Raw genomic sequence first — 16,670 nt, forward strand, 5'->3', positions numbered from 1 at the left:
AGAAATGGCTGTCCTTAATTGTTGCTTTGTTTGATTTATTAAATTCAGAATCATTATCTAAAATGGGGGTAATCTCATTAGAACTTAGACTGCTCTATTATTTCTTGGGATGGGGTTAATTTCATATTTGCAGAGTCATAAAGTAAAGAGTCCAAAATCCAATTACAAAGGCTTAATTTCATAGCAACTAAAGAGAAACATTTCTATCATAAAGGAAAATAAATACTGCGTTACTTCGGGAAACGATTTGTCAGGAACTGGGGGCCTAGAACGAGGGTCTCCATTACTGTCATTCAACTTTGCATGATAATGCATCACCTAGGCTTGCGAGTCTGCGGAAGGGAGTAAATTTAATCAGCTGAAGTCAAAGTAATCAGGCTGGGGTTGACACATTTCAAGAAAGGTCAGCGTTAAGCACATTTTCTCCTCCTTAACTCAGTTACCATGTCATCGTCTCTGAGTTCGTATTCCTCCGGCTTGAATCTATAAAATGGATGTCTGCTGCAAAGCGCTAACTAGGTTAGGACTAACAGGATTTATTTCACATTCCATTATTTGTTATTCCTCATAATTTTCCATGTGTCACGCTGGAAGACTGGTGAGGTAATGTGATTAAGCACAGAGTTGAACAGCTAAATGTATATTAGCAAATCAATCTGAATTTGTGCATAACCCAATCATGGTCCCACTGGCAGTGGAGAGGAAATTCATTTGCCTACATTATTCTTTAACTCAATTGTCATCTGCCAGAATTAGGTGGTGAAGTCACAAGTGCTTGCGTATTGGTATGGAAGTGCCACTGGATTTTGGAAACCACTGCCCTAAGTTGGGTGTTTCTGGATGAATTTTCTTCTCCAAAGCAGCTGGCTGACAGCCTTCAGGGAAGGAAAGCGAGGGTCACATGTTGATGTGAATGCATGTCAAAGATGGCAAAGCTTTGGTGGGGGCAGAGGGTACTGCCTTTGAGGTCACCTCACTCCATCACCTCCCCCTCATCCTATGTCTGACTCGCTTTGCGGGCACAGTGCTTTGGGCAAAGTCCACGCTCAACTTAGAAAGAGGGAGATCTGGCCAGAAAGAGCTAATTTTACATCTTTGTTTCTAAAGTTCCAACAGATTCCCAAGATGCGGATTCTAGATTAGACTCCAGAAAACATCAAACATTGGCTAGTCGCTCACGTAACTCGGTGGTGGGCAAGTTGGGAACAACCCCATGTCCCCCCACTATGCATTGGAGCAACAAAGTGTCAATAGCCCACGTCCCGTGAGAGCATTAATAGCTCCACGCATCACCCCCCAACTTCCCAGCAGTGACATGGCACCCGGCAGAAGACAGCACATTGAACACAGGGTATGACTTTGTTAAATAAGCTTATACAGTGTTAATCCCTTGATAGTGTGATTCTGAAGTGATATTGAATCTGTAAAACACCATAAAGGCTTCACATCGCTAATTCTAGAAATTCAGTCCTATTACCCAAGGGCTGACACTCCACTAAGGTGCATCTGGGCTGCAGAGTAAATAAGATGAACTTTCCACGAGCAAAGCAGAGTACACTTCTCTATAATGGACACAGAAACCCTTGTTCTCTCCAAGAAAAAAGTAAATCCAAAACTTTCTTCTCTGTGGGTCTGTCTGACTCTCAGTGTGAAAATCTCAGAAACAGATGGGGATTCCAATTTTCATCCCCTAGGAAACCAAAGTCCTGACTACTGGGGTCATGGTTTCTGTGTTGCTTATCAGAATAAGGCTCATGTGAATCAGGACGAAGACAGACATGTGAGGAAAAAAATGTAATAAGCAGCACAAAGAAAAGAGGAAGGATCCTTAGATTTTAAGTCACTTGTCTAAGATTCAAACTCAACTCACAATTTATATTAGACGCTTCCTGGACATGTTCCTGCCGGAATGTTAAGACTGGACCACGTGGGGGTGCCTGGGTGGCTCAGTCGGTTAAGCATCCAACTTCAGCTCAGGTCATGGTCTTGCAGTTGGTGGGTTTGAGCCCGGCGTCGGGCTCTGTGCTGACAGCTCAGAGCCTGGAGTCTGCTTCGAATTTTGTGTCTCCCTCTCTCTCTGCCTCTCCCCCACTTGCATTCTGTCTCTCTCTCTCTCAAAAATAAACATTAAAAAAATAAAAAAAAAAAAAGATTGGACCGCATGAAGCTAAAGTCCTTCCTAGCTGCAAATTGCCACTAATTCTTGCTATGTCTTTCCCTTAAGCTCCTTCACATGTGCCCCTCACTTCCTTTACCTCACATAATCATGAGACTCTAGGACCTTTCAAAACACAGTTAACTTTTTGTTTCATAGAAGCCTGGTTTTATTTCATATAAAACTGATTTCTTTGGCTTTATAACTAAATCATTGTTTTGGTTCTTGTCATCTGTGAAATGCATGATAATTATGGTCATAATGTCACTTTTGGATGGGCTTCTCATGATGCTTTGGCCATGCTGAACCCTGCAGGCTCCGGACATGTGACTGATGGTGGGAACACATGTGTCTGATGGTCACATGACATGACTGGCTCTTCAGAGATAAGTTGGTAAAAGAAACCGAGCACTGTTCTCTAAGTGTTAAAAGGGTTTTGTGCAGAAAGAGTCATGGCTGAGCAAGCCTGACGGTTTAATTCTGGAAGTCAGACCAACTCCATATTTTTTTTTTAATTCACCAGTGATCAAGGTATGTATGTTACTGAGATATGTGTTTTGCATGGGGTTGTGTTGCATACATACGTGAGAGGTCCCCAAGTCAGCCTCCTGGGGGATATTTGCATTTACATCTGGTGGTGATGACATTCGTTATCATTCTAATTGTTTTAAGATAATTTGATGATTATTAACAGTACTACAAAAACCAAAACTTATACTCATCTTTGTTACCCACAAGTGACACCCTAGTTTCACTCCTCCCCTTTGTGTCCTCTGGGCCCATGCCTCTCCCTGCCTCTTCTTTCCTCTTCCCAGCTCAGACATCCTCCTCTGCAAGCCTTCCTCAACATGCAAGGCAGGATTGAGCTCTCCTACTCCTCTGCCCCCAGGGCAGCCTGCACTCAGTACTTTGCAGGTCATTACCACACTGCACTGCCATGACCGCTCACTCATCATGAGCCCTAGTCTATGAGCTCCCAGATGGCAAAGGCTATATCTCATTCAACTGTGTGTCCCAGGTTGGTAGAGGGTAGACACTAAATGCTGGTCAAGTAAACAAGGCAGCTGCTTGCCCCCTGTAGTCTGATTCAGACTACACTTCCACAGTTTACAGCGTTGCTGGGAAGACCACATTTCCCGGCACCCCTTGCATCCAAATGAGTTGTACCCAAAGGAAGTCGGACAGAAGTTAACGTGTGCCGGTTCCAGGCCGGCAGAACACTTGTGCAATTCTTTGTCTGCTGGCTGGATTCGATGCCCAGGTTCCCTGAATGGTTCTCCCTTCCCATCAGAGATTGGACTATTCATAGGAAAGAAACTCCCCATGTGTGAGGCTACTGAGGACGTGGGATTTCTTTGTTATAGCAGCTAGTACTACCCTACCCGTACGATACCGCGACCGACTGAATGAGTGAACGCGTGTGCACGTGTCGATCACCAGCTGCATGTCTGTGGGAAAGCCCAGCACAAAGGAAGACTTGACATCACCTGCAGAAGATCCAGTTTCAGCTCCAGCTCCCCTTGAGTGGATGAGCACAAAGCGCCCACAATGATGCTCATGTACTCCTCAGCGTTGATGACGGAGAACTGCTCCAAGATGCTGAGTGAGGCCTCTCGGTACCACTCAACGTCCAGGAAGATCTTGATGAAGGGCACCATGCCGTGGTCTTTCAGGACAACTGTGGACCAGACAGACAGTATGGGGCTAGAGCAAGGGAGCCTCGGCACCTTAGTTTTAATGACAAGCAAAGCTTTCTCCTGCAACATCCGAGTTTGTTCTGCTCCCTTTATACGTGTCTCCACGTTGTTCCATTAGAAACTCTTTTTTTTGTTCAAAACCCATACCCACTGTTAAAACTAGAAGAAAAGAGAAATAGTGGAGCTGAGAATTAAAAAAAAAAACCAAAAACTAAACAGATAAGTCAAAAAAAGAAACCTTGCCTTTTTATTCTATGAAATTTTTGTTTTTGAAATTTTTTTTTCAAAAAAACTTTCACTGCACTAGTCTTTTTTAAAAACCTACTACAAACTTTAACTAGACAACACTTCTGTCCGTTATTGCCACTTAATACCCTAAATCCAGGGCCAATGGCAATTCTCTCTCTTCTCTGCCAGAATTCTTACTGCAAACAAACCATAACTGAATCACATGTGGAATAAGAACTAGGAAGTAATTGGATCGTTCAAGTGGCGTGATGTAGATTTGAGCAGGTCAACTCTGTGAGACAGGATTTCTCCAAGTATGGGTCAGGTACCCCTACATGGAAATCACCTTGGAAGGCTGTTTAAAAATAGATTTCTGTGCTCTATCTTGACTAGCTACTAATTTAACTCTCTGGGAGTCAGCCTAGGAATATGTTATTTCTTTTTTTAATTTGAGAGACAGAGACAGAAAGAGAGAGACAGAGAGCATGCAAGTTTGAGACAGGGGAAGAGGGGGAGAGAGAGGATCTTAAGCAGGCTCCACGTTCAGCACAGAGCCCCATGCAGGGCTCAATCCCACAACCTTGGGATCGTAACCTGAGCTGAAATCAAGAGTCACGTGTTCAACTGACTGAGCCATTCAAGTAGCCCTAGGAATATGCATTTTAACCAGCACCTCCAGGGAACCTTTTATAGTCTAACATTAAAGACCCTCTGCATATGAACTAATCATTCACATTTGGTACAGTTGATCTATAAGGGCCTCAGATAAAGACACCCCAAATCACCAAACTCACTGATGTCACTTTGTTAATACACCTACTTCATAACATAATATTTATGTGTGTATAGTTAATGCACCTATTGAAAACTAAACAAAACAAAAACAAAAACAAAAACAAAAACTTGGAAGCCGCATGATCTTAGGAAGCCAAAAATGTTTTAGATGGATGGAGCTACTGAGTCTATCATGGGCTGGAAGCTTATCAAATTAAGTCTCTTAAAAATGATTAGTTTTCTTTACTCGTAGCTTTACAATTTGGATTTTTTTTTTAAAGCACGTTAGTTGGTGCAGCAGGATAGGAATAGGTTTTACTTGAAAGAGGAGGAGCATTCTGTGGTCTCATAAATTTAGGCTATCTCTTTAGGATATCTCTATCCCAACCTTAATTAGCAGCCTTAAAAGTAAAAGCCGTCAACCAAGATGTCTACAAATTTACTGACGATCACTGGACATCAACCAGCAAATGGACATTAGCCACAACCTTAGTGCTGGTTATTCCTTGGGTATAACCTTTGAGCACTGACATAAATCACTGGAGAGAGCTAATGTTTACCAAGCAGTGACAAGACAAGGTTGGCACCATCCTTACCTGCATTCCGAACTGAGCCTCTCAGAAGTGTGACTACAGTTCTCAGCATCACACAGGTCAGTTCTCTCTCTGGATCCTGAACACCAAGCGTGGACTCTTTGTTTCCTGGCATATTTAAGAACCAACAAATAAAATCTTCAGTATACATGGTATGATCTCAAATCTCTGGTTTCGTTAGTTTTCCATACTCGTAAGGAAATGAGAACATAATGCTTCTATTATAAATGAGTGTGCATCCTGATTCATAAGATCTAACCCTATAACCCCTTCCTTATACCATGGATCTCCAACTTGAGCACATAAAAATCCCCTGGAGGGCTTGTTGAAATCCAGAAGCTGGAATTCTTCCCTAGAGTTTCTAGCATAGGAGGTCTTAGGTGGGGTCCTATAACTTCATTTTTCTTAAGTTCCCAGGTGATGCTGATGGAACTGCTCTGAGGACCACCCTTGAGAACCACCACCCTACATAATGTCTGAAGCCCCGCCTCTTTAACTTTCTTTTGGACAGTTTTATACTTTGCCATTCATGCCTGGGAGGAAGGACCTGCCAGCTCACACCTGAGGGTAGACATGGTTGAGAGATTCTGGAGTGGATAAGTGTTTCCGTTAGACCCACGATGGCAAATCGGGCCTGTGTGTTCGCTTATGAATCCCCGGTGCCAGAAAAGTGCCTGACACGAGCGGGAAGCTCCATCCATCTTTGGAAATGAATGAATGAATGAATGAATGAATGAAGGTAGTTTATTAACCAGGAGGCAAGGTATCTAAGAAGAGTAAGAAACATTTAACAACAGAAAACATAAAGTAAGACCAGATACATCAGCTCACAAAAAAGCTCTGGGAATTGTGATAGGTCTGGGGATTGGATTGAAAAGCAAATTCAGTATCAGGCAGCTGAGAAGCAATACACAGGAAGGTAACACGAAAACATTAAACAAAAAGACCGTGCAAAGGGCAGTGGGAAAAAAGCACATAGCAAGATATCCTCCAAGGCCTGGCCCAGAGGCCCAGATGTGTAAAGACAGAAGCTCCTCATCTTCAATCTTGACCCTATTTGCAAATACTCCCAGGGAGATGTGAGTCCTTCCTGGCCTCCCCAAGGTGCCTGTCCATCTCAGTCCTCGATGCAGTAACACAGAAGCTACAGGGTTAAGACTAATGAACATTTTTGAGCACTTGAGCATTTCTTCTCCAGACACAGCAGTGAGACCTTTTCAGTATTTCTTCACTTAATTCTTACTAGATCCCTAGGACGTAGATATTTTTGCACCCATTTAACAGAGGAAGAAACAAGCTCAGAGAGGTGAAGTAACTTGTTCAGGATCACTCAGCTCACAAGTAACACCCCCTCCAGGGCTGTCTGGTTCCAGCGCCCACACTCTCTCACTCAGCTTCTTCCCATCACACAGGCCCGGGGAGCAGACAGACTGATGACTTTAGCTTGAGTCTGAAGCCCAGTTCCAAAAGCAGCCGATGGCTAGAAGGCCCTCAGCCCCTCCCAGCCAGTGCAGTAGGAGAAAAGGCCATAAGGTGGGGAGAAGTAAGTGGCTGGATTCAGTGTCCTAATCCCTCCTCCAAACTGAAATCCCAGAGGTGCAGGTGCAAACAGAGTGAGGGAAAGCCAGGAAGAACTGGGAAAGGAGTTTTCATGCCCTGGCTTCTATCTGCAGGTTGATGGAGGTGGGGGTTATGGAGAAACCACACAGACCGGCCCCAGCAGGGCATGTGCATGGGGGGTGGCTAGGCAGTGAGAGAGCCCGGGCCAGCACTCCCGCCTGGATAGAAGGCACCCGGAAGACCCATAGGAGTAGCAGAGGCTGCTGAGGTTGAGAGCCCAAGGTAGGGGTGAAGGGACGTTGCCAAAGAGCCACAGGTGCACAGCCCAGCAGGGCACGCAAAAGCCGGACGAGACTTGGAGAGGGAAGCTGGACAGTACTGTCCACTGCTCTAAGCAGGAGACCATGGGGCCTGACAGCACTGAAAGGAGGCCGTGTACCAGATGAGCCCACACGTACACAGGTCCCTCACCCTCTGCCTGCCGGGGCCCCAGGCCTCCCCGAATTCCCTTGGCTTCCTGGTGTCTCCCCATCTACAGACATCTACATAGCAGACGGTGCAGGAGTTATCTCTGCCAGCTGAGAATTCATCAGACCTGACTCAGCCCCACGAGTCTGTTTAAAGTTCCGCCCATCCCTCTGGCCTCTTCATGGGGAAGATCAGTCCAGTTATAGCAAACAGAGAGGCCGCCTGCCCTTCGAAGCCACATGCCCCAAGGGACCTTCGCCGACCCTCATGTTGCCGGGTGACCTGGGGACGCTCACTTTTTTCTGTTATGTTGATGGGGGGTGGAGTGGCACCCGCCCGCCCAGCCTGTTCCCTCCAACCCTCCCGACGCTCTTGGGAGTCACCTGACTTCCTCAGGATCTTGGCCCGCTTCCGCAGCTGGGCCAGCAGCAGACCCAGGAGACCCGAGTCCCGGAAGATGTCGGTGAAAAGCAAGTCCCTGCCGGCTATCCTGAGGACACTCTGCAGGGCCACGAGGGCGCAGGGTGACTCGGGACTCTCCTTGATCAAGCACTGCACCTTCCGCAGGATTTCATGGGGCACATAATGCAGCTCGAACACCAGGGCCTCCAGCAGCTGGAAGAATTGCTTTTGCACCGGGGCCGGCTTCAGGGGCACAATCTCCACGAACTGCGAGATGGGCTGCAGGGTCCACTCCAGCAGGAAGAAGTTGCGGGCGTTCCAGACCCACATGGTCCTGATGGCTGACAGGACCTTGGTGCAGAGGACAGGATTGCTGGCTTTGTGGAAAACATTCTGTAGGACTTGGAAGGCCTGAAGATTCTTAACGGTCACCCCTGGGAACGAAAGGAGGGTTAACCCTGCAGGTCATTTCTCCTGCCTGTGCCTAGAAATACGGCGGTGGCATTACCACTGGGAAATACCATTCGGTTTCTAGTTTCTATCTCCTGTGGGTAAATGTCTATCAGAAGTCCAGGAAAGCCAGCTGCCCAGAGTGTGAGCAAGGCTGAAACTGCAATGTCCAAGATGCAGTGGCTCACCAAGCAATGGAAATGTGCCCACTCAATTGAGATGGTCCATGCATGCAAAAATACACACTGGATTTCCAAGATACAGCACAAGGAAAAGAAGGCCAAAATAAATGCCATTAATACCTATTTATATTGACCACATATTGAAATGGCAATATTTTGGGTATATTAGGTTAAATAAACTACATTATGAAAAAGAAACTATTTCTTCATTTTTTTTTTAAATATGGCTACTAGACCATTAAAAATTATGCGATACGTCTAGCGTTATTGGGCAGGGGTGGGCTGGAGGGTTGGTTTTAATCAGTTAAAAACAAATGATGTTGGGGTGCCTGGGTGGCTCAGTCGGTTAAGCATCTGACTTTGGCACAGGTCGTGATCTCAAGACTCGTGAGTTCGAGCCCCGTGTCAGGCTCTGTGCCGACGGCTCAGAGCCTGGAGCCTGCTTCTGATTCTGTGTCTCCCTCTCTCTCTGCCCCTCCCCCACTCACACTCTGTCTCTCTTTCTTTCAAAAATAAATAAATATTAAAAAAAATTTTTAGGGGAGGCTGGGTGGCTCGGTCGGTTAAGCGTCTGACTTCGCCTCAGGTCATGATCTCGCGGTCCGTGGGTTCAAGCCCCACGTCGGACTCTGTGCTGACAGCTCAGAGCCTGGAGCCTGTTTCAGATTCTGTGTCTCCCTCTCTCTCTGCCCCTCCCCCACTCACACTCTGTCTCTCTTTCTTTCAAAAATAAATAAATATTAAAAAAAATTTTAAATAATAAATAAATAAATAAATAAATAAATAAAATGATGTTAAAAATTACTAAGCAAAGTCAGTATCATTTCTAGACACATAGTTAAATAAAGATATCTCCTGAAGCCATCCCCTCCTTTCACTCCATCAGAGAACTCCTTGCCTCCAACCCTCTCTGCCTCAGCCCCCAGAGATGTTTCTGAAACTCACCTCCGGTCCAGACACTTCACTATGTATCTGCTGGAGTTCTGTCCAGAGGCCCTTCCTGAACTGGCCCTACAGTCTTGCAGCCTTCACACTCCGGTCATTTTCCCAGACCCCAGATGTTCGTGGTCACCATTTCTCTCCCCAGGCAGTAATTTCTGCCTTTAAACTTTCTCCTCTTCCTTCCTATCTAGGCAACTCACTCTTAGCCTTGAATGGGGCCTTCTGTGCATGGTTTCCTGACTAACCCAGACAGACCCGACCCACCTGCCTGGTGTCACCACTGTGCCTAAATCATTGATCAGCCAGTTATGGAGGAGATTCTGGTTCAGTGTATGTGTGACAGTCTCTACAGAGAAATTTTAGGGAGCAGATACCTGCCTGGTCACACGGGTGCCTCACGTGGGGCAGAATGGCTGCTGCACAGAGTTCATCAATCAATCAATCAGTCTCAAAGAACTGAGGAAGCCTGACTCTGAGCCCGGGGTGGCTGTTTCAGGGCCATCAGCCCTTGTATACAAGCCCATGTTGCAGAATAAGTCATGGCAGAGGCGGGGGTGGAGACCATTACTCCCACCATTACTCAAGAGGGTCTTTGCCTTTGTTAAGCAAAAATTTCCTCTAAATCCCACCAAGATACCTAAAAAATGTCTACAAAGGAGAGATTTTAAATCCATAGGTAATCTCCGCAAAGGAGTGACAGAAGCAGTGACAGGTGCCAAGTATTGGTTTCTTCACAAAGAGTCAGGGAAAGACCTGGGTAGCATTTGTCAGGGCACAGTGCCAGCCTCTGCCAGGCCCCCAGAAACACAAAATGACCCACCAGAAGCCTCGTGATGGAACTTGAAGCCTTCCAGCTGAGGGTAGGTGATGCTATCAAACACCTTCAGCTCTGACCTCCCGCAGGTCGTCAGCCACACCAGCAGCTCGAGGAGCTCCTCCAGGTGGGGATCCACTTCGCTCGGTGCCAGTGCATCGTACCTGCAGGGACAGACGAGGCCAGCTCCCTGGACCTTGTGGACAGGGCAGCCATGTTTGTTCATGGTGCTCCTCCCAGGGATGCAGAGCTAAACCCGCCCCCAAAAGACACGTGCACAAGAAGAGCAGGGACACCCTCAAAATGGGAGATCTAATATTTCAAGTGGGCAAGCAAATGTCTTCAGAAGTAATCCAACTTTATTAGACTTCCTTATGCTTATGTCAAGGTGAGGTATTGTTGCATTTTTAGCTACTTAAGTGTAGATGAGCCACCTTTCTCTTCTTGTGGAGAAGGGTTTCTCTGTCTCTCAAGTCTTACTCGAGCTCTGCCATGTCAAGAGCAAACGTGCTTGGAGTATGATTTCAGGTAAGGCAGGAAAAAAAAAAAAAAACAATAAGCTGAGTTGGGTCCTTCCTGATACTCCTTGGAGTAGGCTCATTTCCCCCCTCCTGGCTTCTATAAGAAGTCTGGAGAAAACCAACCACCCATTTAACCAAAGAAATGTTCAAGAACTGCTATGACATGGACCTCCATGGGAGCAGTAGCCAGTTGGTCATGGTCCAGACTAATGTAAAGAGTGGCAACCCCATAGGAACATTTATTCTTAGTGTCCCTTTGGAGGAAGGCCTTCAAGGTACTGTCATTTAATCACATCTTTTTGGGGCTTCAGTCTTCTCATCCAAATTACCCCTCTAGACTAGAAATCTGGCTCTTCAGTGAAGTCTGTGAAACACAGTGGTAAGCCACATCCCATGCACGAGAAGGGTTTCTCATATTCATAGAGCAAAGCACAAGGGAATACATGTGGCCCTGCCCTTAACCAGCTTCCCCAAGAGCAATGAAGAAGTTGCAACAATCAAGGAATTTCTTTGATTTCCATCTCTTGGCTCATCCACTCCTTGGACCCAACCTGAATATAATGTGGCAAGGCAGAGCGGAGGAAATTAGTCCTGACCCAGATCAATGGTGTCTTCATTTGGGTTTCCAATGGTCAAGTATTTGAGAGAGAAAAGGTAGTTTATTTGGGAATTGAAGCAAAAAATACTACCAGGGCAGAGGGCCTGAGAGAGGGAGAGGAAGGAAGCCAGTGCAGGAGCATTATAGAGCAAGCACCTTGTTGGACAACTGGAGTTTAATGCTTTGGGGGGCTCTGGGAGGCAAGGTAGAGATATCCCACCCAAGGAACAACTTTACTGGGTATTTATCCATGATCTCCGGCCAGTCCTTGGTTGAGGGCTGCTTCTGAGGGTTGCTGCCTCCTCAGCAGTTCAAGCCAGCAGGTGTGCATGTGATAATACCATCCAATGAATTTGGTAAAATTGTTATTGCAATCCCCATCAGTTCTCAAAGGCCTGTTCTCAAATCCTGATGCACCTTGAATTATTTTTGCAATAAAAGTCTCTCTGGCCATGCTCTATGGAAATCTGTGTTTCAGACGAAGCTTCAAAATCACTTCCTCCAAAGCAACCCAAATGATACTGAGGACCTAGACATTTGCAGTTTCTTCCCCACCAGGTACAACCACTTACCGAAGTAGCACTTTAAGGAGAAGAGGGTAGCCCTCCCCATTCTCAAACTCTAGGAACAGAGCCGAAGAGACGGGATAGGAGTCCTTCACAAAGCCCAAGATGAGGCTCACTGACTCGCTCACCTTGGGAGCAGGGAGCGTGTCTGCAAGCTTGGAGAGATTCTGAAGGGAGAGTTTGATGCAATCCATGGCTGCCAGAGGAAAACAACCCTGTTAAGTTTGGAGGCAATAGCTTTTCTGCCACTGTCATTCTCTCCCCACACTCCGCTAAACTATCTATATCAAGATGTAAATGAGAATTAATTCAAAGCCCTTTCCTGCTGGGTCTTGAATCAAGAAGTCTTCCCCGCGGAAAGTGTCACCACTAAGAGCCACACTGTGCAGACCCAGATGGAGAGGAGACAAAACAGGAAGAGGAAGGAAGCCTCTTAGCTCTGCTCCTAATTCCCAGCATGCAGGAGGGACTGGGTCCATTAGGTAATAGGACACAAGGTGAAATACCTGGGCGTTGAGAAAGACCTTCTTAAGGAAGCAACACTGGAGACGGGCAGAAATTAGCTTGAAAAAAAGTTCAGGGAAGGATCTATGAATATGTAAGAAGGTGAGGGGCAAAAAGACAGTGGCTTTCAGCTACTAATATGTCCAGGGGGTTGGCACCCAGAAGTGCAGGCCACCGGGGAGGAGGAGGAAGACAGGGCCAGCTCATTTGTGGCCCTGGCCTTGGAACTTGATGGTTTCCCAGAGCTGTGAGAAGTCAAGGGAAGATCTGAGTCGGAAGAGAGATGTCATTGGATTTGCATTTTGATGGATCACTGTTTTTAGGACTCTTTCACCGGAAGAAGCCTCTTCTGAGTACCAGGAAAGCCATGCCAGTGGATCAGGAAAAGTGTCTATGAGAACTTGAGACAGCACATGCTCTGTCCTTCAGCCGCAAGGCTTCAGACACGCCCCAGAGTCCTCATGCCGGGCAAGGCAGCCCTAAGAGCCATGGGCTAGGCAGCTAACTGCCAGGCCAGCCCTTACTCCAGACCTTCTCCTCAGCCTGTACGCCCATGGAAACCACCCAGTCCCCTAAGGGGGTCCTGGGCGCAGTGCTCCAGGCAGCAGTCTCCCCACTGAGGTGGGAATTTTCTTTTCTAGTTATTGTCTTGGACGGCTAACAGTAATGACCCAGTGAGAGAGCCCTGTCATCAAGACACACAGCTTTTCCTCAGGGGTCTCTGGCTCAAGCCTATGGGGGGTACCCGGGCTGCTGAGCCTCTTAGGACCAGCTCAGCTCAGGGTCATTGCCACTGGGCCCTGGCCTCACTGGGAGCCCTGAATCCCTAAACTGGGGCTGACTTTTGGTCCTGGGCTCAGTTACAAGAGGGCGGTGGGCTTGCTGAACCTGCTCAGCTGTCACCAGGTGATGCCGTCTGTTATGGGACACCCCAGAAAGAAGGCAGATCACAGGGCAAGGGGTTGCTATTCCCATTTTACAGATAAAAGAACTGAGGCACACAGGCACATACGTGCCCGAGGTCACTCCACCATGAGAACAGGTGGACAGAGCTGGCGTCCACACCCCAGCTTCTGGCTCCAGTATCTATGGCCTTAACCCCTGCATATGCTGCCCAGAGCAGAGCCAAAAGGAGATCGGGCATCTCCAGGCTTAGGATGTTTGTCTCCTCCTGTTTGTGAGCTGGGGACCTAGGCAAGTTCTTGCACTTCTCTCAGTCTCCGTTTTCCCCATCATCAAAATGGCATTAATGTCCACCTCAAAGAGACCGAGGAGATGATATACAAGTTATCTGCTGTGTGTCTGTTTGAGTGTAAATGAGTTCCCCTTTCCTTCCCTCCTCCAGTGGAGCACCAACATAAATAATAAAAGCACTTTCACGAAGGAAACCAAGCAAAGAGTCGTCTACTGGGCATAGGTGGGCTTCCGTGAAGACCCTGTTTGTTCATCTCTTTTTTGGTTCCAGGGTCTCATTGTAGAAAGTGGGCCCGTATCCCACCCCTGGTCTCCTGGGGTCATACCCTGCAGGTATTCAATGATGCCAAGGTGCTGGGCCTTGGAGATTGCCCTCAGCACACAGAAGGTGGGCTCCTTCCAAAAGCAGCAGCTGTGCTCCCAAAGACAGGTAGTGGCAATCACTAGAGATTGGAGCTCATTTCCTGACAGAAGTCTCTCCAGCCCCTGAGACTCACTGCAAATGTTCAGCAACATCTGGGGAAGAAAAAAAAACAAAACAGATGCCTAGTTAGGAAGCCTCCTTCCTGTAAGTAACAGATTTCTTCCCTTGTTTTCCAGAGCTCTGAAGGTATGTCTCAGTGCCAAGGATGGGTCGTATGGGTCACCTTCTGCCCCAGAACAGCATGGTCAGTGGTGCCCCCAGAAAAGGGTGACAGAGCTTGGGCTAAAGTCTGCACTCCTGAGATTCTGGGAAGATGGCGGCGTAGGAGGACGCTGGGCTCACCGCGCGTCCTGCTGATCACTTAGATTCCACCTACACCTGCCTAAATAACCCAGAAAACCGCCAGAGGATTAGCAGAACAGAGTCACCGGACCCAAGTGCAGACGAGAGGCCCACGGAAGAGGGTAGGAAGGGCGGCGAGGCGGTGCGCGCTCCACGGACTGGCGGGAGGGAGCCGGGGCGGAGGGGCGGCTCGCCGGCCAAGCAGAGCCCCCGAGTCCGGCTTGCAAAAGCGGAGGGGCCTGACGGACTGTGTTCAGACAGCAAGCGCGACTTAGCGTCTGGGAGGTCATAAGTTAAAGTCTGCACTCCTAATCCTATGCAAGTAATCAGAAAAACAGAGAAGCGTTTGACTTAGAGAGGTGTCCTTCTACATAGACACGCAGGGAAAAGATGCCATCAAAGGTTAAAGGATAGGATTAACAGAACCCAGTGTTATTTAAAAAGAGATGTGTTAGGGGCTCCTGGGTGGCACAGTCGGTTAAGCGTCCGACTTCAGCCAGGTCACGATCTCGCGGTCCGGGAGTTCGAGCCCCGCGTCAGGCTCTGGGCTGATGGCTCAGAGCCTGGAGCCTGTTTCCGATTCTGTGTCTCCCTCTCTCTCTGCCCCTCCCCCGTTCATGCTCTGTCTCTCTCTGTCCCAAAAATAAATAAACGTTGAAAAAAAAAAAAATTAAAAAAAAAAAAAAAAGAGATGTGTTCCCAGATCCCTGGTTGGCAAACTCTACTTCTCATAAGATTATGAGACTGATCCTCTAACTTCCTATCTGGACCCTGTGCCCCCACCCATCCAGCCTTTCTATGGCTGCCAGAGGGACTTCCAGTACCTTCCTGCCACTTAGGGTAAATCATGGCTCACAGAGTTCTGCACAGACTAGCCCTGCCTCCTCTCTGACGTGATTGTGTGCAGCCCTCCCTTTGGCTCTTGGTGGTCTAACCGGATCTCCTTCAAGTTTGACATATATGGAAAGCTGCTTCCATCTGAATCCATTAGCCCCTTCTAAGCATAGGGACAGAGTCCAAGCTGAACAGTCATAGAGCCAGGCTCCAGACCCCATCTGCTGACCTTCCCAACAGTAACCATGGCCATGTGACCCTTGGCTTGGATGGCCATTTCTGCGCCTATCCCCTCTCCCCTCGCCCCTTCACATCGCACTCCAACTTTCAGTTCCTGTTTCAATGCCATTTCCTCAGAACGGTCTTCTTATGCTCTCCTATAAATCAGGTCCCTTTGTCCTCATTTCCCAGCACACTTTTCACTTTGCCTTCAGAGCACTTAAAAAAACGGACACAGCTCTCTAATTACGTGATTATCTCCCTTGTTTGGCTTCCCCAATTTTCTGTCACCTCTGGTACGATGCTTGCTGCTGGAACCAGCAGTCTGGCACAGAGGAGTATGTGGGAGGAGCTCATATATTTTGCAGAATGAAATAAGGAAAACCCTAAGGAATACAGACATGCCCCGTGGCTCATATTCTACCCATTCAGGGGCAGAACCATGAAGGCAGGGCTGCACCAGTTCTCTGCGGGACACTAAAAGCCACGTGGTAAAGACTTGTCAAAGCGCCCAGTACCACAACCTGGCCACCACTTAGAATATGGTTTATATACAGATAAACGATGCCTGAGTTTCCAGCAAAAGCAGCTTAAGGGATAACCCACCATAAGTAAGCTTGTGACATAACCTCTGGTAATGAGGACTCTCGCTTGAGAATGAGTCTAAAATGGATATTCATGTGAACGCACATTTACAATGCACAAATGCATTTGGAAATTCACAATATCACCTGTTCTGTGAGCCACTGCCTGAGGCACTGGCCACAAAAAGATGAGTAGGACTTATGGCCCTCCTTACCCTCCTCCCAAGGTGTCTTCCTCCAGAGAGGCAGGAGGAGTTTTCTGGAGAATACAGCATCCTGGGAGCTGAGAAAGCAGAGCTGGTCAGTAAGGGGCAGGAAAGGAGTAAGAAGTTATGTTAAAAGCTACTGCTGGTAGTCAGAGAGGATAGAAAAGATGGGGAAGGACACCAGGAAACTGAATTTGAGGCTTAGTGGCCTGAGATCACTTCTGGGAGGGGGAAGGAGGTGGCCTCATAAAATGGTCTTGGCAGCCAGATTCCCAGGGTCCCAATCCCAGCCCCGCCCCCCACCCACCGACTACCTCTGTGACCCCAGAGCCATGTTTACTCACCAGGCGCTAGTTTGCATGGAATCAGAACTGTAATACTACACACATCCTGGGATGGAAGAGAGGGATCAG

At 47.5% G+C, this 16,670-nt stretch overlaps 1 protein-coding gene across 8 annotated transcripts in view; it reads right to left on the reverse strand.

Annotated features, from left to right (window-relative positions):
• The window catches only part of WDFY4 (WDFY family member 4), a 295,461-nt gene that overhangs the window by 243,917 nt on the left and 34,874 nt on the right, over positions 1–16,670 (reverse strand). For all 8 annotated transcript variants that reach the window (XM_030335435.1, XM_030335436.1, XM_030335430.1 and 5 more), the window contains 6 exons: positions 13,975–14,164; positions 11,957–12,146; positions 10,272–10,429; positions 7,859–8,311; positions 5,451–5,555; positions 3,643–3,833 (listed from right to left, as the gene is read on the reverse strand). In XM_030335435.1, the coding sequence (XP_030191295.1) occupies positions 3,643–3,833; positions 5,451–5,555; positions 7,859–8,311; positions 10,272–10,429; positions 11,957–12,146; positions 13,975–14,164 (1,287 nt within the window). The remainder of the gene's footprint in view (positions 1–3,642; positions 3,834–5,450; positions 5,556–7,858; positions 8,312–10,271; positions 10,430–11,956; positions 12,147–13,974; positions 14,165–16,670) is intronic.

Source organism: Lynx canadensis, chromosome D2, assembly GCF_007474595.2.
Source record: "Lynx canadensis isolate LIC74 chromosome D2, mLynCan4.pri.v2, whole genome shotgun sequence".
In the NCBI taxonomy this organism is placed as follows: Eukaryota; Metazoa; Chordata; class Mammalia; order Carnivora; family Felidae; genus Lynx; species Lynx canadensis.